The sequence below is a fragment of the Emys orbicularis genome, chromosome 13 (assembly GCF_028017835.1).
Source record: "Emys orbicularis isolate rEmyOrb1 chromosome 13, rEmyOrb1.hap1, whole genome shotgun sequence".
In the NCBI taxonomy this organism is placed as follows: Eukaryota; Metazoa; Chordata; order Testudines; family Emydidae; genus Emys; species Emys orbicularis.
In genome coordinates this window covers 44,646,481-44,662,861 of record NC_088695.1, presented here as the reverse complement: position 1 = coordinate 44,662,861, position 16,381 = coordinate 44,646,481, and the positions used below count along the sequence as shown (strand labels likewise).

Here is a 16,381-nt window from a genome sequence, read left to right as displayed (position 1 = left end):
TCACCTAGCAAGCCCATGAAGAACATTCCCCCTTCTTCCTTCCCGCCCCCCAACAATCTAGATCAGTGGTTCTCAACCTGCGGGCCGCTTGCAGCCCATTCAGCACAGAGCTGTGGCTGATGTGACATCCATACAGGCCATTCAGGTAGTATTGGATGTGGCCCACAGTGGTAAGTAGTGTGAGAACTACTGATCTAGATCTACCAGCTCTTCATCACCTCTTCATGCAGGAGCAGAGAAGATCTTTCCAGAACACTCCACTCACAGTGTCTCAAAGGGATGCAACGTGGCTACACTGTTCTAAAGACTGTGCAAAGAGAACCATGTCTGCTGTCCATGCCGCCGGTAGCTACATACTGATATGCTAGTCCTTCGAGCTGGTCTAGACAGCATCAGATTTATTTGCATACAGCAGTTAGAACGGCACAGACTGACCTGCTAGCCGATTCAGTGTGAAACGCTTGTCTACGGCTCCCTGTTACAGCTAGCCTGACATCGGCAAACTATGTGCTGTGGATTGCAGCAGGGCGTCGCTGCTGGATCATGGGAGTAATCCGCTGTTGAGACGTTGTCTGTTGCAATATCCTGAAGAAAGTCTGTCAAAGCCCTGGTTATCGCAGGTAGCACAGCCTGATACTCGCCAGCCTTCACGTCCAGAGGCACCTGCTCCTGAATGTCTTGATCCAGATTAAAAATGAGCGGCGGTTGGTGATGCTCTTCTAGCCCAATGCTTCCGTCACAGGCTTTCGCCCCGCCTGGAATGGAAACCCAGAGAAAAACTCTAAAGTCCCCTGGCAGCCATCCCTGCTGCAGTGTCATTAGTTTCCAGCAGATGTAGCAGCCTGAACACATGCAGCAGATACTTCTGTTACCAAGGGGTGCCAGGGTCCTAGGCTAACCGATATAACTATGGCAAATGAGTTACTCACAAGCAAAGGAGATCAGTGAGTTTCTAGTGTAGGTCTAACCTCTTATACCTACAGTTGCTACCACATTGCTGGACATGGCTTAACAACCTAGCAGCAGACGGAAAAGCTTTGAGTTCTACGTGGATTATTCCAGTGATAGGCTAAGGAAAGTCCTGCCTAGCAACATTTACTGTGCAGTGGTGCTGTATCGGAAACATCTGTAAAAGTGACTGCCTGCTCTTTAGGAATCGCACCAGAGGCAGGACAGGGAGCTATGTTATATGAAGTGACAGTCCTAGGGCTTGCTGATCTCTGGCAAACAGTACTAGCATGCCAGCCTTCAGTAATTATAGCTCAGAAACCCTGTACTGCAATGGAGACTGCAGCTGTGGTTGAAACCCTCCAGCAAGGTTGTGCATTGGTTTGCATGGGCTGACCCGAGTTTGACCCAGTTATGAAATTCTAGCTTTTGCAAGCTCTACAGGCAAGGGGAGGATAGGAAGGTGTCTTGTGGGCTGCTCTAAAAGGGAATCGAGAAGCAAAGGGCAACACAGAGACACAAGAAGGCTAAATGACCGAAGGTTAAAAATAAAGGAAACAAAATGAAGAGGAACATGAGCAGGTCCAATGCTGCTGGTAAGCAGAGACCCTGGCAGGGAAGGCACCTGCCCTGTAGGGTCTACATACTACATCGGAGATGCCTCAGAAAAAGCCAAATGCTATGAACAGGAGCAGTGGAATTGTGTGCAATTCTGAAGTTGGGGTGAGGGTCCCATTTTAATCATCCACCCGCTGAGGTTAATGGAACCTAAGCATGTCCAGAGGGCTGCAGAGGAGCATGTCATTCCTCTTGCTGTCCTCTCACATCAGGACCCTTCCTCTGTAACTTTTGTTGAAGTGCTCTGGGTGTCTGCTTCCCAGCTTTGTCTCCAGAGGTCACCACCAGCAGTCGTGGTGATCATCAGAGGTGCTGTAGCTAAAGCCCTCGTTCCAGGTCCTGACTCAAAAAAGCACTGCAGCATATGCCTACCTTTAAGCCCATGGCTTGCCCCACTGAAGCCGCGTGCCTAGGTGCCTTGCTGAATCGGGGGGTGAGAGAGGAAGCTGCTGTCAGCACGTTCTCTGGGAGGCATCCTCAGCTTTGGAATTCACACGCCCCTTGGTCTGAAGCTGCCATGAAGGTCACCAACTCTGGGCCATGAAGCCTGCAGGGGAGGGACCTGTGGCTGGGGCAAGGATTTGAATCATTTTCTGGTTTGCGGGAGGCTCCTGGATTTGTGCTTGTTTGTACCAATCTGCCTGGATTTTTAAATCTCTCCCCCAGGGCACCCAGGCCTTTGGATAAGGGGCTTTTCCTAAATTCAAACAGACTATACCTGTAGTGTAAAATGCCTTGTATTGAGCCAGCCGTAGCGCTTTTATCTCTCCGTCCTTTCCAGCTGCTCCACTATTGGGGTGAAACAACGTCTAAAGGAAGAAAAGAAGGCAACAAGTTAGGGGATACCAGGTAAGATTTTATCTGATCCTGCCCAGAGCTCTGACACAGCCCCAGAGACCAGGCTGTGCTTGCAGAGGCAGCCACTCTGCTCTCCCACCAGATTACAAGTCTTGAGGATCAAGCATGCTTTGGAAGCAAAATTCTGCTATGGAAGAGTAAGAGCCATTGATGTTTCTTTGCTTCAATCCCCTGGTGACAGAGTATGGCTTGCATATGTCATGCTGTGAGAGATCTGCTTGCCAAGGTAAGACACTGGGTCTGGTTCCTAAGATGTTTTTTATTCGCCCTTTCTCGCCTTTTCTCTTATATCCTGTTCCCTGAGGCAGGGCCCTTGGAGTCCATTTCCTTCCCTGATGAACAACTGACAGGCACTAATTGTGCACTAGAGATCTGATCAACCATTTTGCCTGTTTATAACAATCATTCTTGTTTTCACATCTCGTCATTAATAGGGTGGCAATGCTAGAATGAATATGACTAGCCAGAACGTAGCAGCTCCTTGGAAGGGTTGCTAACACACTTCTGTTTCTTTAGGCAATGGCACAACACTAAAGACCTACTGTGAGCTTGTCTGTGTTCCAACAATACCAGTGTAGCTGGACCTGATCGAAGCTGCAACTCAACGGGGCAACCTGCGCCCACTGCATTATTCCTGCTTGGCTGAAAACATGATCAGCTTTAACAGCGACCTCATTCTGTCCCTGCCTCAATGCAGCTGTTAGTTTTCAATACAGTCCTACAGAATCTGCCCTGGTTTCATGCCACTAAAGTGAACTACTCTGAGTTTTCTGCTCCGCTACCAGCCCCGTTACATGAACCGGACTATCTAGTACCAAGGCCTTTCAGAGAGAAGCGGCAGAACATTTGGGGCTAGCGAATGGAATGTGTTTAGCAAACACAAGCTCATGTTCTACTAGGGTGACCAGACAGCAAATGTGAAAAATCAGGACAGGGAGCGGGGGGTAATAGGAGCCTATATAAGAAAAAGACCCAAAAATCGGGACTGTCCCTATAAAATCGGGACATCTGGTCACCCTATGTTCTACTGTAACTTTCCCTGTGAACCCTCCCCAGTCTGACTCTATGAGAAGCAGGAGCATTCTGGTCCTTCCTGCTATTATTACAGCTCAGCTAGTGGCAGGGACATCTAAGAGACCTTTACAGCTCTGTGGGGCCAGCAACCCAGCCACAAGTTCATAATGACTTCATGTCTCTGGTGAAGCAGAGGCTGTACTCTGAGATCATGCCCTGGAACAGCACCGTTCATCTCCACTGAGTCACTCATTCCATTGTAAGGAAGTCTCCCTTCACAAACACAGAGAGACACATTAAGGGGAGTTAAGGTGACAAGGAGTGAGAGGGGGGTGAGGTGGATTATGTCTAGTTCAATCTTTATGACACCCTGAATCCGTACTGGATGATCCCCTGGAGGCAAAATAAAATGACAGGGCCCAGTGAGCTTGGTGGGCCAGTCTGTCAGATAATCTCCGCTTGGAACCCCGCGGTCCCAGAGGGGGATGAATCACAAGAGGTTTCCTCCCTGGGAAGGAGTTCAAGTGATTCATAAAGTTTCCGTTGGGCTAAAAATTAGAAACATCTGCTGGAGATGGAGGCAGCTGTCGCGCCAAGTTTAGCAGCAACGTTCACAGCTGATCAGCGAGACGTTTACTTAGCAGGTGTTCCCGCTGTCACCGGACCGTACAACATGGCAGTGGGGGGGGGGGGCCGGGGGAACCAGCACTCTCAGGCTTGTGTGGGCAGGCAGCACGGCCCCCATATTCAAACTAAAAATTAACCTTGAGAACATTTTTCCATTTTCAGAGATTGGCTACTATATTTTCCCCCCCGAGGAAAAAGCAGGATCTTAACATTTTCGTATGCAGGTTCCAGGTGGAGAATATAACAGAGACTGGGTCTGACTGGGCAGTGTCTACTCAGTGTGTTTAACTCCCTTTGACTCAACATCTGGTCTTCTCTTTGCAAAAGCCCTTGTTGTCCCAGCTTGATGCGCTTTTACGGAGCGAGAAGCCATCCCAGAGGTTCACAGAGCTATAACACACCAGCGAGGCGTCTGCCCTCATGTCCCAAAAAAGGGAAAGGAGACCACATAGTGGCACTTTGAGACGACATTGTCAATGGGGAGCTTCTTCAAACAACATGCTTTAAAAGCTGGTGTGTCGTTCTCAGGGCAGGTAGCAGTGAGGTAGAATAGCTGCCTTTTTTTTACTATCTATAGCTGAGAAGTTTGCACATACTGGAGCTCAAAGCAGGCAGGCCTGATTTCATGTCCTATAGGACTCCCATGCAGATGGTATACTCTGCCCATATCTGGCACCTTTCAGGCAAAGATCTCAAAGTGTCTGACAAACAATTACTGATGACGTTTTACACAGGAGAAACTGAGGCACAGTGAGGCTAAGCAACCTCCCAAGGTCACACCGTGACTCAGCAGCAGAGCTGAGAACAGACCTACCCCCACAAGCCCCCGAGTAGCCAGACCCTGCTGGTTGGAAAAGGTTCAGGTAGGTGGGCAGGGGAAAACAGGAGCAGTGCAGTGAAGCTAGTCTCCAGCACAAGCTCCTGCTATCCTAGCAGCTTAGTTGGTGTCATCATAGAACCGACACAAAAGCAACAATCTCCCCACAGATGCAGGGGGAAGTGTAGATGCTCATAGGATCTAGCATCCTTCCAGCCCACTGCTCTCCGAGCAGCCTCAGGAGCTGGGATTACCATGACCTCTAGGTATTTCTGTGGCCCTCGTCGCCATGGTATCCTGCCTGGCTGGGTACCATTATTGGAGCCTTTATATTAAACTGCTTATGAGTGCTCCAAATCCTCACAGTCAGCCTTTCTGGTTCTGCTAAGCCGCCCTTGGAACGCTGTTACCAGGAGAGCTTTAGCGCTCAGGCTCTGGAATGCTGATTAATGCTGGTCTTTTGCAGGCCCCAGCCTGTCTGAAGAAAACAGCAAGAGGGGGAGACAGAAAAATATGTTGTTGAAGAGCTGCTATTTCAGTAAAATACAATGGAAACAAGTGACAGCCCCTCAGGAGGAGCCAATCCGCACTCCGAGCCTTCTCCTCAGGACAGCGCAGGTCACAGAAATGCTGTTTCTCATCTACCCTGCCCTTTCTTCTTTCCCAACCAAACAGAACATTCTTTACCCACGGCCATCCCTTCAGGGCCAGGATCTGGAGTCCATAAGGCAGCAAGCCTATACTGCACTCTCCAAATAGTGCTGTGTAGAGTACAGCCCCCAGCACAGATATAAACAGCAGTGTAGACAGCTTAGGAGAGTGCCAGAACCTTAGGGTATGTACCCAGGTACGTATCTGACATGGTTCTCTACATACCCAAGCAGCGCTCCCCCGTCTACACCACTATTTTTAGCAATGTAGTGTCCCACTGCCAGAGCCTTTCCCCACCACAGGGAAAGGCTCCTGCAACAGGGAAAGGTTCAACTCAGCTACTATGTTTAGGAGTGTGAAAAACCCACACCCCAAAGCACTGTAGTTATGCTGTCCTTCCCCTCGGTGTAGATGCAGCTACATTCTTCTGTCAAGCTAGCTACCATCACTCAGGGAAAAACCACTTTTGTCATAAGCGGTAAGCTAAGCTATGGGTTTATGCCAGTCCCTGTAGTATAGACATGGCCCTATTGACAGCAGATGGCTGGGTCAGGCCCATATCATCCTTGGAGTATCTTATAGTGTCTCTAAAAATTCAACCCCCCTCTTCCCATCAGACATGATCAACGCTTGAGCTTCCACCTACAGTATTTACTGCTCCCCTTCACTATAGAAATTATGTATCCAGCCACACAAGCGGGAGGGGAAGAAAACTTCACCCAAGAAAATTAGAAGGTTAAAAAAAATCTCCAGATACAATTAAATGCTTTTTACTGTAATGTATAACTAATCTGTCAGACTCACTGCTACAAGATGCGGAAAGAGCTTTGGAGGATCAGATATTTGAACAGAATTAGATATTAGACCAACTCCATCATGCAGTTTCATTAGATATTATACAAATGTATAAAGGATATAAACCCCCATGCTTCAGGCTATAAGCCAACCAATAACTGCTTGAGGCCAGGAAGGAACTCCCCCTATGACCATATTATTGCATATCCGTTTCTTATGAAGGTTCTACTCCTTCTGAAGCACCTGGTTGAACACTGTCAGAGACGGGATACTGGACTGGTTGAACCACTGATCTGATCAGATATGGCGTTTGTCTAACATTTGGCTGGCTTTTATTCAAAGAACCCTATGCATATGAAAAACGTGGAGGATCCACACCAACCTGCAATCAAAAGAGAATCTGGCAATGGCTTCAAGAGCTATTCTCTGTTTCCTAGACTCCCCAAGACAACGTGACTGAATTCAAATGTACATTATTCTCCCACCCACAGTAATAATTCCAATTGGCGTTTGTGTTTAGGTCCTGTTCACTTCCCAAACGGAGCACTTCTTTCTGAAATCACTTTGATGTCTGTTGAATTTATGGACCCTGATTCCTATTCCCATTTTATGAACTGTCATCTTTTTTGATGCCCTGGGATTTTACATCCATGTGTTATCTACCCGGGCAAAAGCCAGATAAATGAACACAGCCACTACTAATGAAGGAATAATGTGGTTTACACAAAAAATGCCAAGTTTTGGTGGGAAATTTTAAAAACCGTTGGTTTGCTTTGTTTTCATAGGCGTTTCCCGTACATTTCCCACCAACCCCCCAGTTTTTCAACAACTTTTCACTTTTCAAAACTGTTTATGGGACTGGGTTTTGGTTTAAAAAAACAAAACAGGTTTGGAGTTCTGTTTTTTGTTGTTAAAAAAACCCAGAAAATGTAATCAAAAATATTTTTTTTCCTGTAAAAATGTCCACGTACACTGAGGCCACTGTACACTGCTTTGTTAGCACGAACGAGCCTTGAAGTGGGAGTTAATAATACATTCACACCCACCATTAAGGCCCCTTTAAAGTAGCTGGACAGCGTAAACTGGCCTTAGGGCTTGTCTTCATGGTGGAATAATGCGCTGTACAGGGGTGTGATTTCTAAAGCGCACTAATGTACAGCATTAATTGTTCCATGTTGATCCTGCTGGTGCGAACTAAAGGTTCCCTAGTGTGCTTAATGTAGTGCTGTTCCAAAGAGCATTGTGTTAAAGTGCACCAGCAGGGTCTACATGGACTAATTAATGTGCAACACGTTAGTGTGTTTTAGACAGCACATCTCTGTCAGCACGTTACCCCAGTGTGCAGACAATCCCTTAGCATAAATGAGAATCAAGCCCAGTGGGTCTCCTTACATGCTTAAAATTAGGTCTCGTCTACACACACACGTCGTACTGATTTAACTATAGCAGTGGCGTGAACGTGGTGCACTGACTAGCATGGATGCCGTCACATCAGTATAAAGGTGCCATATACCAGTATAGCTTATTCCTACAATGGAAACGTTTGCCGGTATTGTTATACTCAGGTTAACCATCTCTAAAGGTAAGGTAACTCCCTTCTCTTCATGTGCCACATATATCCATGCCTGTATCTGTAATTCTCACTCCATGCAGCTTAGAAGTGAGGTTTTTTACCCATGAAAGATTATGCCCAAATAAATCTGTTAGTCTTTAAGGTGCCACCGGACTCCTTGTTGTTTTCATCTCTAAAACGTCTATTACAATTCTTACTGCACAGGTAAATTGCTCATCTTAACTGAAGCCCTCTGATGAATGGCTCTAGTCTAGAGAATTGCAAAGCTTTACTACTAGGTATGTTACATATCTAGTGATTCATGACTTTATTATTTAAAAAAAAAAAAGCTGATCATTTTAAGTTTGAACTAAACTACTTAGTATGTTTCTATTACTGAGCAGGTATCAGGAACATTCCTTCGACATTAATCTACTGAAAAAAGCCTATTTGCCTGGTGCTTGTATTTACGATACATTTCGTATGATTTGTTTTTATTGCTAACAAACTTTATTCAAAACAGGACACTGGCTGCAGTTCCAGGGCCGGCATAGGTGGTACTACTAGTGAATACAGGTGCTGTTGGAGTGGAAAGCAAAGGCTATCTTAGTGAGATAATGCGAGGAGATGTACAGACATTGCAGTCAGCAAACTGCCTCCCAAATAAAAACAACCACCCCAATCAGCTGCCAGAACGGTGCATAAATCAGATGCTGCAAAAAAAAAAAGGAACTGGTTCAGAGAGGATTTGTGTCAAGGAAAAGCCTGTAACATCAAAGGCAGTTTTGCTATCACTAGCTCACAAGTACAAGATAAAAGGGAGTAGAGTCTCATTGCAAAGTACTTGGCTATATGCACTCAGCAGGGAGGTACAGCAGAAATGAGTGTGTTGGGAGGCACAAGGCCAAGTGATTGCTGACCCATGGATGTGCCCTTATTAGAATATAATGCACAAGCTCCGAGGCGCTGGATTGCTTTGACAGACTCGCCTATTTCTCCCTCCGCAAGGCGTAGCACACACCAGACCAAAGGTATCAAGTTGGCGGGAACAACTCAAGTCTCAGCTGGCCGAAGGACGAGGAGCCAGGCAACTTCAAACACATCTAGTGGGGCTGCTGGTTTGGACTATGGTTCAGGAGTGCACCAGGGTCTAGCTCGCAGGCAGAGAACACACTGGATATGGCAACAGCATTTCCTGGTTACAAAAGGCAGGGAGCTGAGCCCCAAACTGGCTGAAAGGTTGTCCTTGTCCTAGAAATAGCAAGCTACTGTTTGCCCCACATTTAACCAAACAGTTTCCTAAACCCAGGGAGGGTCTGGCCCTGACAGGGTTAATTCACCCCCTATGATCCTCCGGGGAGAATTACAGAGCCTGCTCACCTTTAAGGGAGTGGTCAAAAGACACAAGCTGATCATTTGAAAGGCCACATAGCCCAGGCCTTCCGTCTCCGTGGGGATATTTAGAACAGGGCAGGACAAAGCACAGCAAAATGCAGCATAGGGGCCAGCCCTGTGCAGGCAGGGAAAGGAGCTGAAAACACAACAGTTTCCCAGCCCATCCCAATTTCCTGTCCTGAAGGGCTAGGAATCCGCAGGCTCTCTCAGGAACACAAGTGGTTTGAGGCAGGAGTGAGTAATTCATCAGTGAGTAACCACAGACGGGCACATCAGAGCTCTAGTGGCGGTAAACAGGAGACAACAGTCAAACTAAATTAGTACCCAATGCAACCTGTCAATATTTGTTGCTATTATGACAATCTAACTTATTCCTTCGGGTACCAACATTCCCGGGCAGTTCTCTGTAGCACTGCCTCGTAGCCTGCAGGCCCAGTGCCGCTGCCCCGACCCAGCAGGGTGCTCTGTATTACCCCCAAGCCAGCACCGCACTCTCTGTTGTCCTGCAGCACTGCTACCCTGAGCCAGCACTACATTTTCTATTGCCCTGCAGTCTGTGGTTCCCCTGACCCACTATGGACGGCCCGTCTACCATTTCTTCTTTGTGACCCGCCCGCAGCCTCTTACGTCCCCTTCAATTTCCTCTCCCCACACTTCTGGAAATTCCCATGATGGAACATGGCAGCTCTGCTAGCAGATCTCCAAGCCCATGCTCATCTATCATGGCTATTATATTTCTCTGGAATTGCCTGGAGGCTTTCAGCCACTGCTGGGCGAAGAACCACTCAAGTTTGTTAATTCCCTGACTATTGCTTAAGTACTGGACGTGCTCTGCTAATTGTAGCGTTTCACAGTGGCCATCGCTACAAACTGATTATAATAAGGTCCATCAAAACTCACACAGCCAAATGGGCTTTCGCCATATCTCCCCCACCTCCGTCGTTTATTTTAGGATTCAACAAAGGGTTCCATAAAAAATATTAAATACCAAACACGCAATGGACTCGGAGAGCAAATCCAAAATCCCTACCGGGAGCCAGATTGAGAAGCTCCCAGCAGGGCAGACTTTCAAAGCAAAGAGCAAGATTTTAGATGTGGGAGGCTCATTAAAAGCTATTGGAGTCCTGCAGCCAAAATCTTGTGTAATGCTCAGAAAATGTGTCCGTGTAATGGCTGTCCTGCTAACTGCATTTCTCATGCATTAGGGAGCTGTGAGAAGGTCCTATTGTCATGTGGACTGAAAGCTGCAGGATACGGGACTGGCTGCCCTACTTACAAATTGATAATGGGCATGTCGTTCAAGCCAGGGCTCAGAACAAATAGGAGCTTAATCATGACCCTGTTTGTCAAATCAAGACAGACACACTACTGGCTTCAAGTGCCTGGGATTTTTGTTTATCTCTAATTCTAGTGCTACAGAGACCCAAATACCACACGGGATGGCGTTCTTGTCACTGCATCTCAGCTATGAAATGCACAGGGAGAAAGATCTGACAGGTCAACTACAAAGCATAAAAGGAATGGGTAAAGGGCCAAGTTCTGGTTCTCGGATACTCACACGCAGCTCCCGATGACTCCAGTGACACCTGGAGCCAGGTGAGTGCTGTCCAGCAGGGCAGGTGCACGTTAGCCCGTAATGCCACATTGATGGGCCACACACTCCCGCTAACCAAGCTGCTCAGCGTACAAATCAAGTTTTAACTCCTCTTTTTAAAAAATCTTTTCTATCCTGCCCTGCCCAGCCCTGCCCTGCCCCACCTCCCCTCTGCCATAAAATCCAGTCTGTGACATTCTGGCCAAGCTGGGAAATGCCAGAGGAGCCCACAGAAATGTGCAGTTCCAAATCTGGTAAGGTTCATTTGTAACTGCCATCTTGCTGCTAATGGAGTGTGGTCCAGTCGGTAGCCAGGCTTGGGAGCCAGGAGACCTGGGTTCTATTTCTGGCTTGTCCACTGATGCGCTGTGTGACTTCAAGCAAGTCCACTATCGCCTCCCATGCTGGTCTATCTTGTCTACTTACACGATAAGCTCTTGGGGGCAGCGACTGTATCTCACTGTGTGTCCGTATAGTGCCTGGAATCTCAGTTGAGACCTCTCAGTGCTACTATTGTGTACTACAAATAAAATCAAGCCATCGGATATTCTTCTCCAACCCTTCCACCAGCTCCCGGCAATCTCAGCAGTGCCCTGAAGAGACCACTCTGTCTTGAGTGAACAGGCAGCTCGGATTCCAGGCTAGCTCAGCTTCAGATCTCTCTTGAATGATGCCAAGTAATGTTGGGCAGTTGGTAATATGGAGTCCTGTCATGTGATGTCAGACCTGAGACCCATCAGAGCCAATTTATGTAAGACCTCAAAATGAGCTGGGAAGGGAGTCTGGGAGATAGCATAATGAATCTACTGTTCATTCCCTAACTAGCCCTCTGCACTCCACTGCACCCAGCCAGTCAAACCACACCCCTAAGGAAGCTGTGTCCCCAAGGCAGAATTTCCCACCATTGTACCAGTGCATGCCCACATGACACAGTGGTTAAAGTGGCATTAGTCTGTCTACAGCAGCATTCCCACCGTGACTGCACCGATGGTAATGCTCGCATGCACAAGGAACAATTAACCCTCACTGAGGTGGTGTTTGTAACTCCCCCTGCAGCTGAACGTTGAAGAGAGTCCACTACGTACCTTGTGCCCTTGGTGCGACTGCCCGAAGAGAATCTCAGACACGTCTGAACCATCAAAGCGCCTGTTGGGAGGCAGGCTTGCCTTTGCCAGGGACACCAAGGTGGGGAAAATGTCTGTGGTGCTGGAGCAGAGAGGAAGGTTTCATTAAAACATGAAATTAAAATCATTAAAATCCCATCCACACCCCTGAGCTTGGAGCAAAAGAAGTTGAGCTTGTCCCCAGCGAGCCCTTCCCAGGCCTAACAGTAATGTCGGGGCCCTCTGGGCCTGGATGCTGGGGCAGCGCTGGAGTTCAATCCTGCTGCTTATCGAAGCTAATGGCACTTGTGGGTAAGGACACCCATCCAAGAAGCCTGCCAGAATCCCTAGCCTCAGCATGTTTAATGAAAGAGCTCTGGTAACGTGAGGCACAGCTTGCTGTGGGCATGCTCTGTACGGGAGATGCAATTGCCTTATATCCCATATTGATTAGCATATTTTTAGGATAGTGAGTACGTGTGCATGAGAAGAGCCAGCACATCTTACACAAATCAATCTGCCAAAGGACACAGTAGCTGGAAAGAGCTCAGAGGCCTGTGCCCCCCCAGCGACAGGACACGCTGAACAATTTCACTACTAAACTATGGGAGAATGGGTCAAGATGGGCTTTGCCCAGCAGAACGGGGCTGGAGCTGCTAGGGAACATGGTTTCTCCCGAGGTACTTATTGGGCCTCCTCACCTCTGTAGCATCTAAGCACCGCACTATCCTCGATCAATTTGTCCTCACGTCACTCAAGTGAGGTGAGGAAGCATTATCATCACAGATGGAAACCTATGGTCACATAGAGCGTCTGTGGCAGAGATGCTTCCTGGGGCAGGGAGGGTCTTTTTGTCCTGTGTTTGTACAGCACCTAGGTGCTACCACAGTACGCACGATAATCAGGTGGGATTTGAACCCCAATTCTCCCAAGTTCCAGGCCGCGCCCTAACTCCTAGTTCATCCCCTAGTTCATCCTTTGGGCCTCCAGGTTCTCGGATACCTGGGAGTCCACATCAAAGAGGAAGCTGGCCAGAGATACTGCAGTTGTGGCAGGGCCGCATAACCCTTTATGAAGTCCCCCCGGAAGGTGCCAAGTTACCCTGTGAAGGGAAAGTGCTAACTCAGTCACTTTTCACTCCAGTCACAGCAGATCCTGTAACCTAGGAACATGTGGTCTCACTTACGCATCGCACACCGGAGCCATAGAAACCAGACTGGAAAATGAGAGCAGTGCTGTTTTGTGCACTTATACCGAAAAGCCGTCAGCATTTCCACCATCATCCTCTCTTTTCGGGGGTTTACAGCTCAGCCACAAAATACTGCTCTGGGCTAATTCTTGGTTACTCCATGTACTAAGATCCTGCTAAGGGTGTGGCACACAGAGAGGAACAGGCATCCTGCCAGCCAGGAGCTGCACCGTATAGACCCGTACGGCCAGGAACGGGAAGGGCGAGAGTTTCTGCCTGCTGTTTGTGGACTGCAGCCAACTTTTAACGTGCTGATTGTACATGAACATGGTCTGATGGGATGGGACTGAGCATGGGATTGGGACCAGGAACTCCTGAGCTCTTGGCTCTGATACTGACTTCTTGTGTAGCCTTGGGGAAGTCTTTTACACTTTCCAGGCCAAATTCACCACTGTCATAAGCAGGCACAACTCCAGTGAGATCAGGGGCAAATCCAGCTCTCTGCATCTCTGTTTCCCCTCATCTAACCCTCACTTTCTGTAGCTCTGCTTCCCTTCTAATCCTTCCAGTTGTTGGCACAAATATGAATGCACTCCCACGAGGGCCATGTATGATTACTACGTCCTCTGGAGTGGACAGCCACCATGGCTGCCCGTGAGCGTGAGCATCAGGCAATCTAGGATGGTCAAAACAAGCTACGCACCGACTTTGGGGACAGATGTGTCCTCCCAGGGCAGCCCCCAGTTCCTTATAAAGGAAACAGGATGTCAGTGACATTCCCCAGAGATCCCTGGACCACGTGCACAAGGAGAGGAGAAACATTTCATGTTTAAAAGCACTTCAAGATCCGCAGATGAAAACAACCAGGTAAGAACTCAGCAGTGTTCACGACCTGCTTCGGTAAGAAGCACTGGGGCTTGGGGTTTTAAAGAGGGCTAAAGGAGTTAGGCACTTAACTCCCATTGACTTTCCATGGTAGCTAGGAGTTTGGGACCCTATGAAAACTGTAGCCTGTGCTCCTTTGACTCCGAAACCTCTCGCAAGTAGCTTTGAGAAGGCCCCTTACGCTAGGCTCCCACAAGAGTTACAAGAAGGCTGCGAGTGTCGGGGCTTCCATCGCTGGCGTGAACTAGCAGTGTGGATCAGCAATGAAAGCGCCTCTCTTTCATCAGCACATTCTCCTCCTCAGGGGTTTATTCTTGTGGCGTTAAAGGAGGTTGGATACAAGAACAGGTAACTCCCAGCCCTGGAACAGCAGCCTGGGAAAGGCTCTTATCCCCTGCATGCCTAAGGCACCTGAACAGGATGGCAACTCCCTGCTTGCTGGAAATGCAGAAAGGTCTCTGTCCCAGTCACAGCACTTACAGACGTATGACGGAGTTTGCCAGGGTGGGAAGAGCTCCTTCGGCCTCTTGGACCTCCAGGCAGCTGGGCCGAGCCAGGCGGGTAACACCTCTGTTTTAGGAAGTAAACATTAGCGGAGGGCACATTCCGCTGATCAGACACAAACCCCGCTGGCAGGAGCTTCGAGTTCTGCTGCTGACTCCGTGCGATCTCAGGTAACTAGCTTAACCTGCGTCTTAACTTACCAGGCCTGAGGAAGTCAAAACAACCCTACAACGTGCCTGTCTCACAGAGGCACTGGGAGGTGGATTACTACTATTGTGCTTTGGGCTGGAGCAGAAGTGCCATGCCAAGCAGCAGGAAGAGTGCCGGGTATTACGGGGCCCAGGCCTGAACTCCTGACTCAACCAACACTCCCATGGAAGTCAAGGAGCACGACTGGACATAACGGGAGTTTTGCCTGAGTGAGCACTTCTGGCCTGGGCCCATTGGTACTATCCCAGCTGCGTGAGTTGGAAGCAGAGGAACTTGAAGCTCTTATTTCTCCGGCTGCTAAGAGACCGAGCGGCCAAACAACGCTGAGCAGAGCAGAAAGGCAGGCTCAGTCTAACGCCCTCTCCTAGAGGCTGGCTGATGGGTGAGGCAAGTGAGGAGGCTGTTAAATAAGTCAGGCTCCAAACAGAGAACACTCAGGCCTCATCCCCGGGGAATCCCACCCAGGCCAACAAGGTTCCATCAACCTAGCAACAGTTGCTAGGGGAGGTGGTGTTCCTACACCAACGGAAACCCCCCCCCTCCATCGCTGCATGGGGTCACAGTGCTGTAGCTACACGGCCACAACGCCCGTAGTGTAGACGTGGCCTACGGCTCCCATTGAACCAACCCCGAGGCTGTCACCTGCCTGCAGCTCCCCTACTGGCCAGGCGAGCTGCAGATGCTCTGCACCTCTCAGGATCTGGCTCTTAGCATTACCTCTTAGAACAATGTCAAGCCGTTATGCCAAAAATAGGTTGGAAACAGCAGCCAGGCCGGTGGAAATGATCAGAGACTCAAGGATTGTGTAAGGGGAGAAAAGAGGGATATGTGAGAGGGGTGCATCAGACCCATTGGCCATGCTAGAAACAACCACATTTCACCCAGTCACAGCTCCTAACCATGGTCCCAATTCTGCAAAGGGACCTTCATGGCCTCACAGGCAGATGCCTTTGCAGGATGATTTAATATTTACATAGGAGTGCTCACAGGCCCCCATCATGCTAGGTACCGGGCAAACTCATAAAACTCTGCTCTAAAGAGTTTACAGTCTAAACTCAGGGCTGGTGCGATCTGTCTTGAAACCACACACGCCTGGGGTTATTCCATAACACAGCTCAGGCTCACCCAGTTTGGTGAGCCTTGAATGGGAGCCAAGCTTTGAGTTCATAACGCCCTTATTCCTACGCTCTATGTTCCATGTGACACTGTGACTCCAGCTGTTGCTGTCAATCTCTTTCCCCATCCCCCTGTGAGCAGTCTCCCCTGTGACTGGCTTTTGATCATGAAGATTTCAGAGTTCTCCGGGGGTATCACGTTCCAGTATCCCCTGCAGATATGAAGTGCAGATCACAGATGTCAGGAGGTTTCATGCTGTAACAGAACCTTTGATGACAATTCATCTTTCCTGTCAATGTTCCAGGTCTTCAGCTCTAACACAAGAGCTCTTTCTTAGCTGGTATCTCAGGATTCAGAGTTCGCTAACTGCTGAGCCGGGAAGACATGAGCTGGACGTGCATATCAAGGGAAGAAGAGACTTCTAAGACAGTTGACGAAACTCCAGCCACGAACCACTCCCCGGCCAGGTCAACCAGCATAAATACACTGCAACAACTCTGTCTGG

The 16,381-nt window shown here is 48.6% G+C and overlaps 1 protein-coding gene across 2 annotated transcripts in view; it reads right to left on the bottom strand.

Moving 5' to 3' along the window:
* Positions 1-421: 421 nt before the first annotated feature.
* Positions 422-16,381, bottom strand: part of ARSG (arylsulfatase G) — a 47,625-nt gene continuing 31,665 nt past the window's right edge. The window contains exons 9-11 of one of the 2 annotated variants that reach the window (XM_065415942.1): positions 11,955-12,075; positions 2,285-2,375; positions 422-842 (exon numbers count right to left, since the gene is read on the bottom strand). In XM_065415942.1, coding sequence (XP_065272014.1) covers positions 466-842; positions 2,285-2,375; positions 11,955-12,075 — 589 coding nt within the window. In that variant the 3' untranslated portion in view covers positions 422-465. The remainder of the gene's footprint in view (positions 843-2,284; positions 2,376-11,954; positions 12,076-16,381) is intronic. The other variant, XM_065415943.1, reaches the window with a different exon arrangement.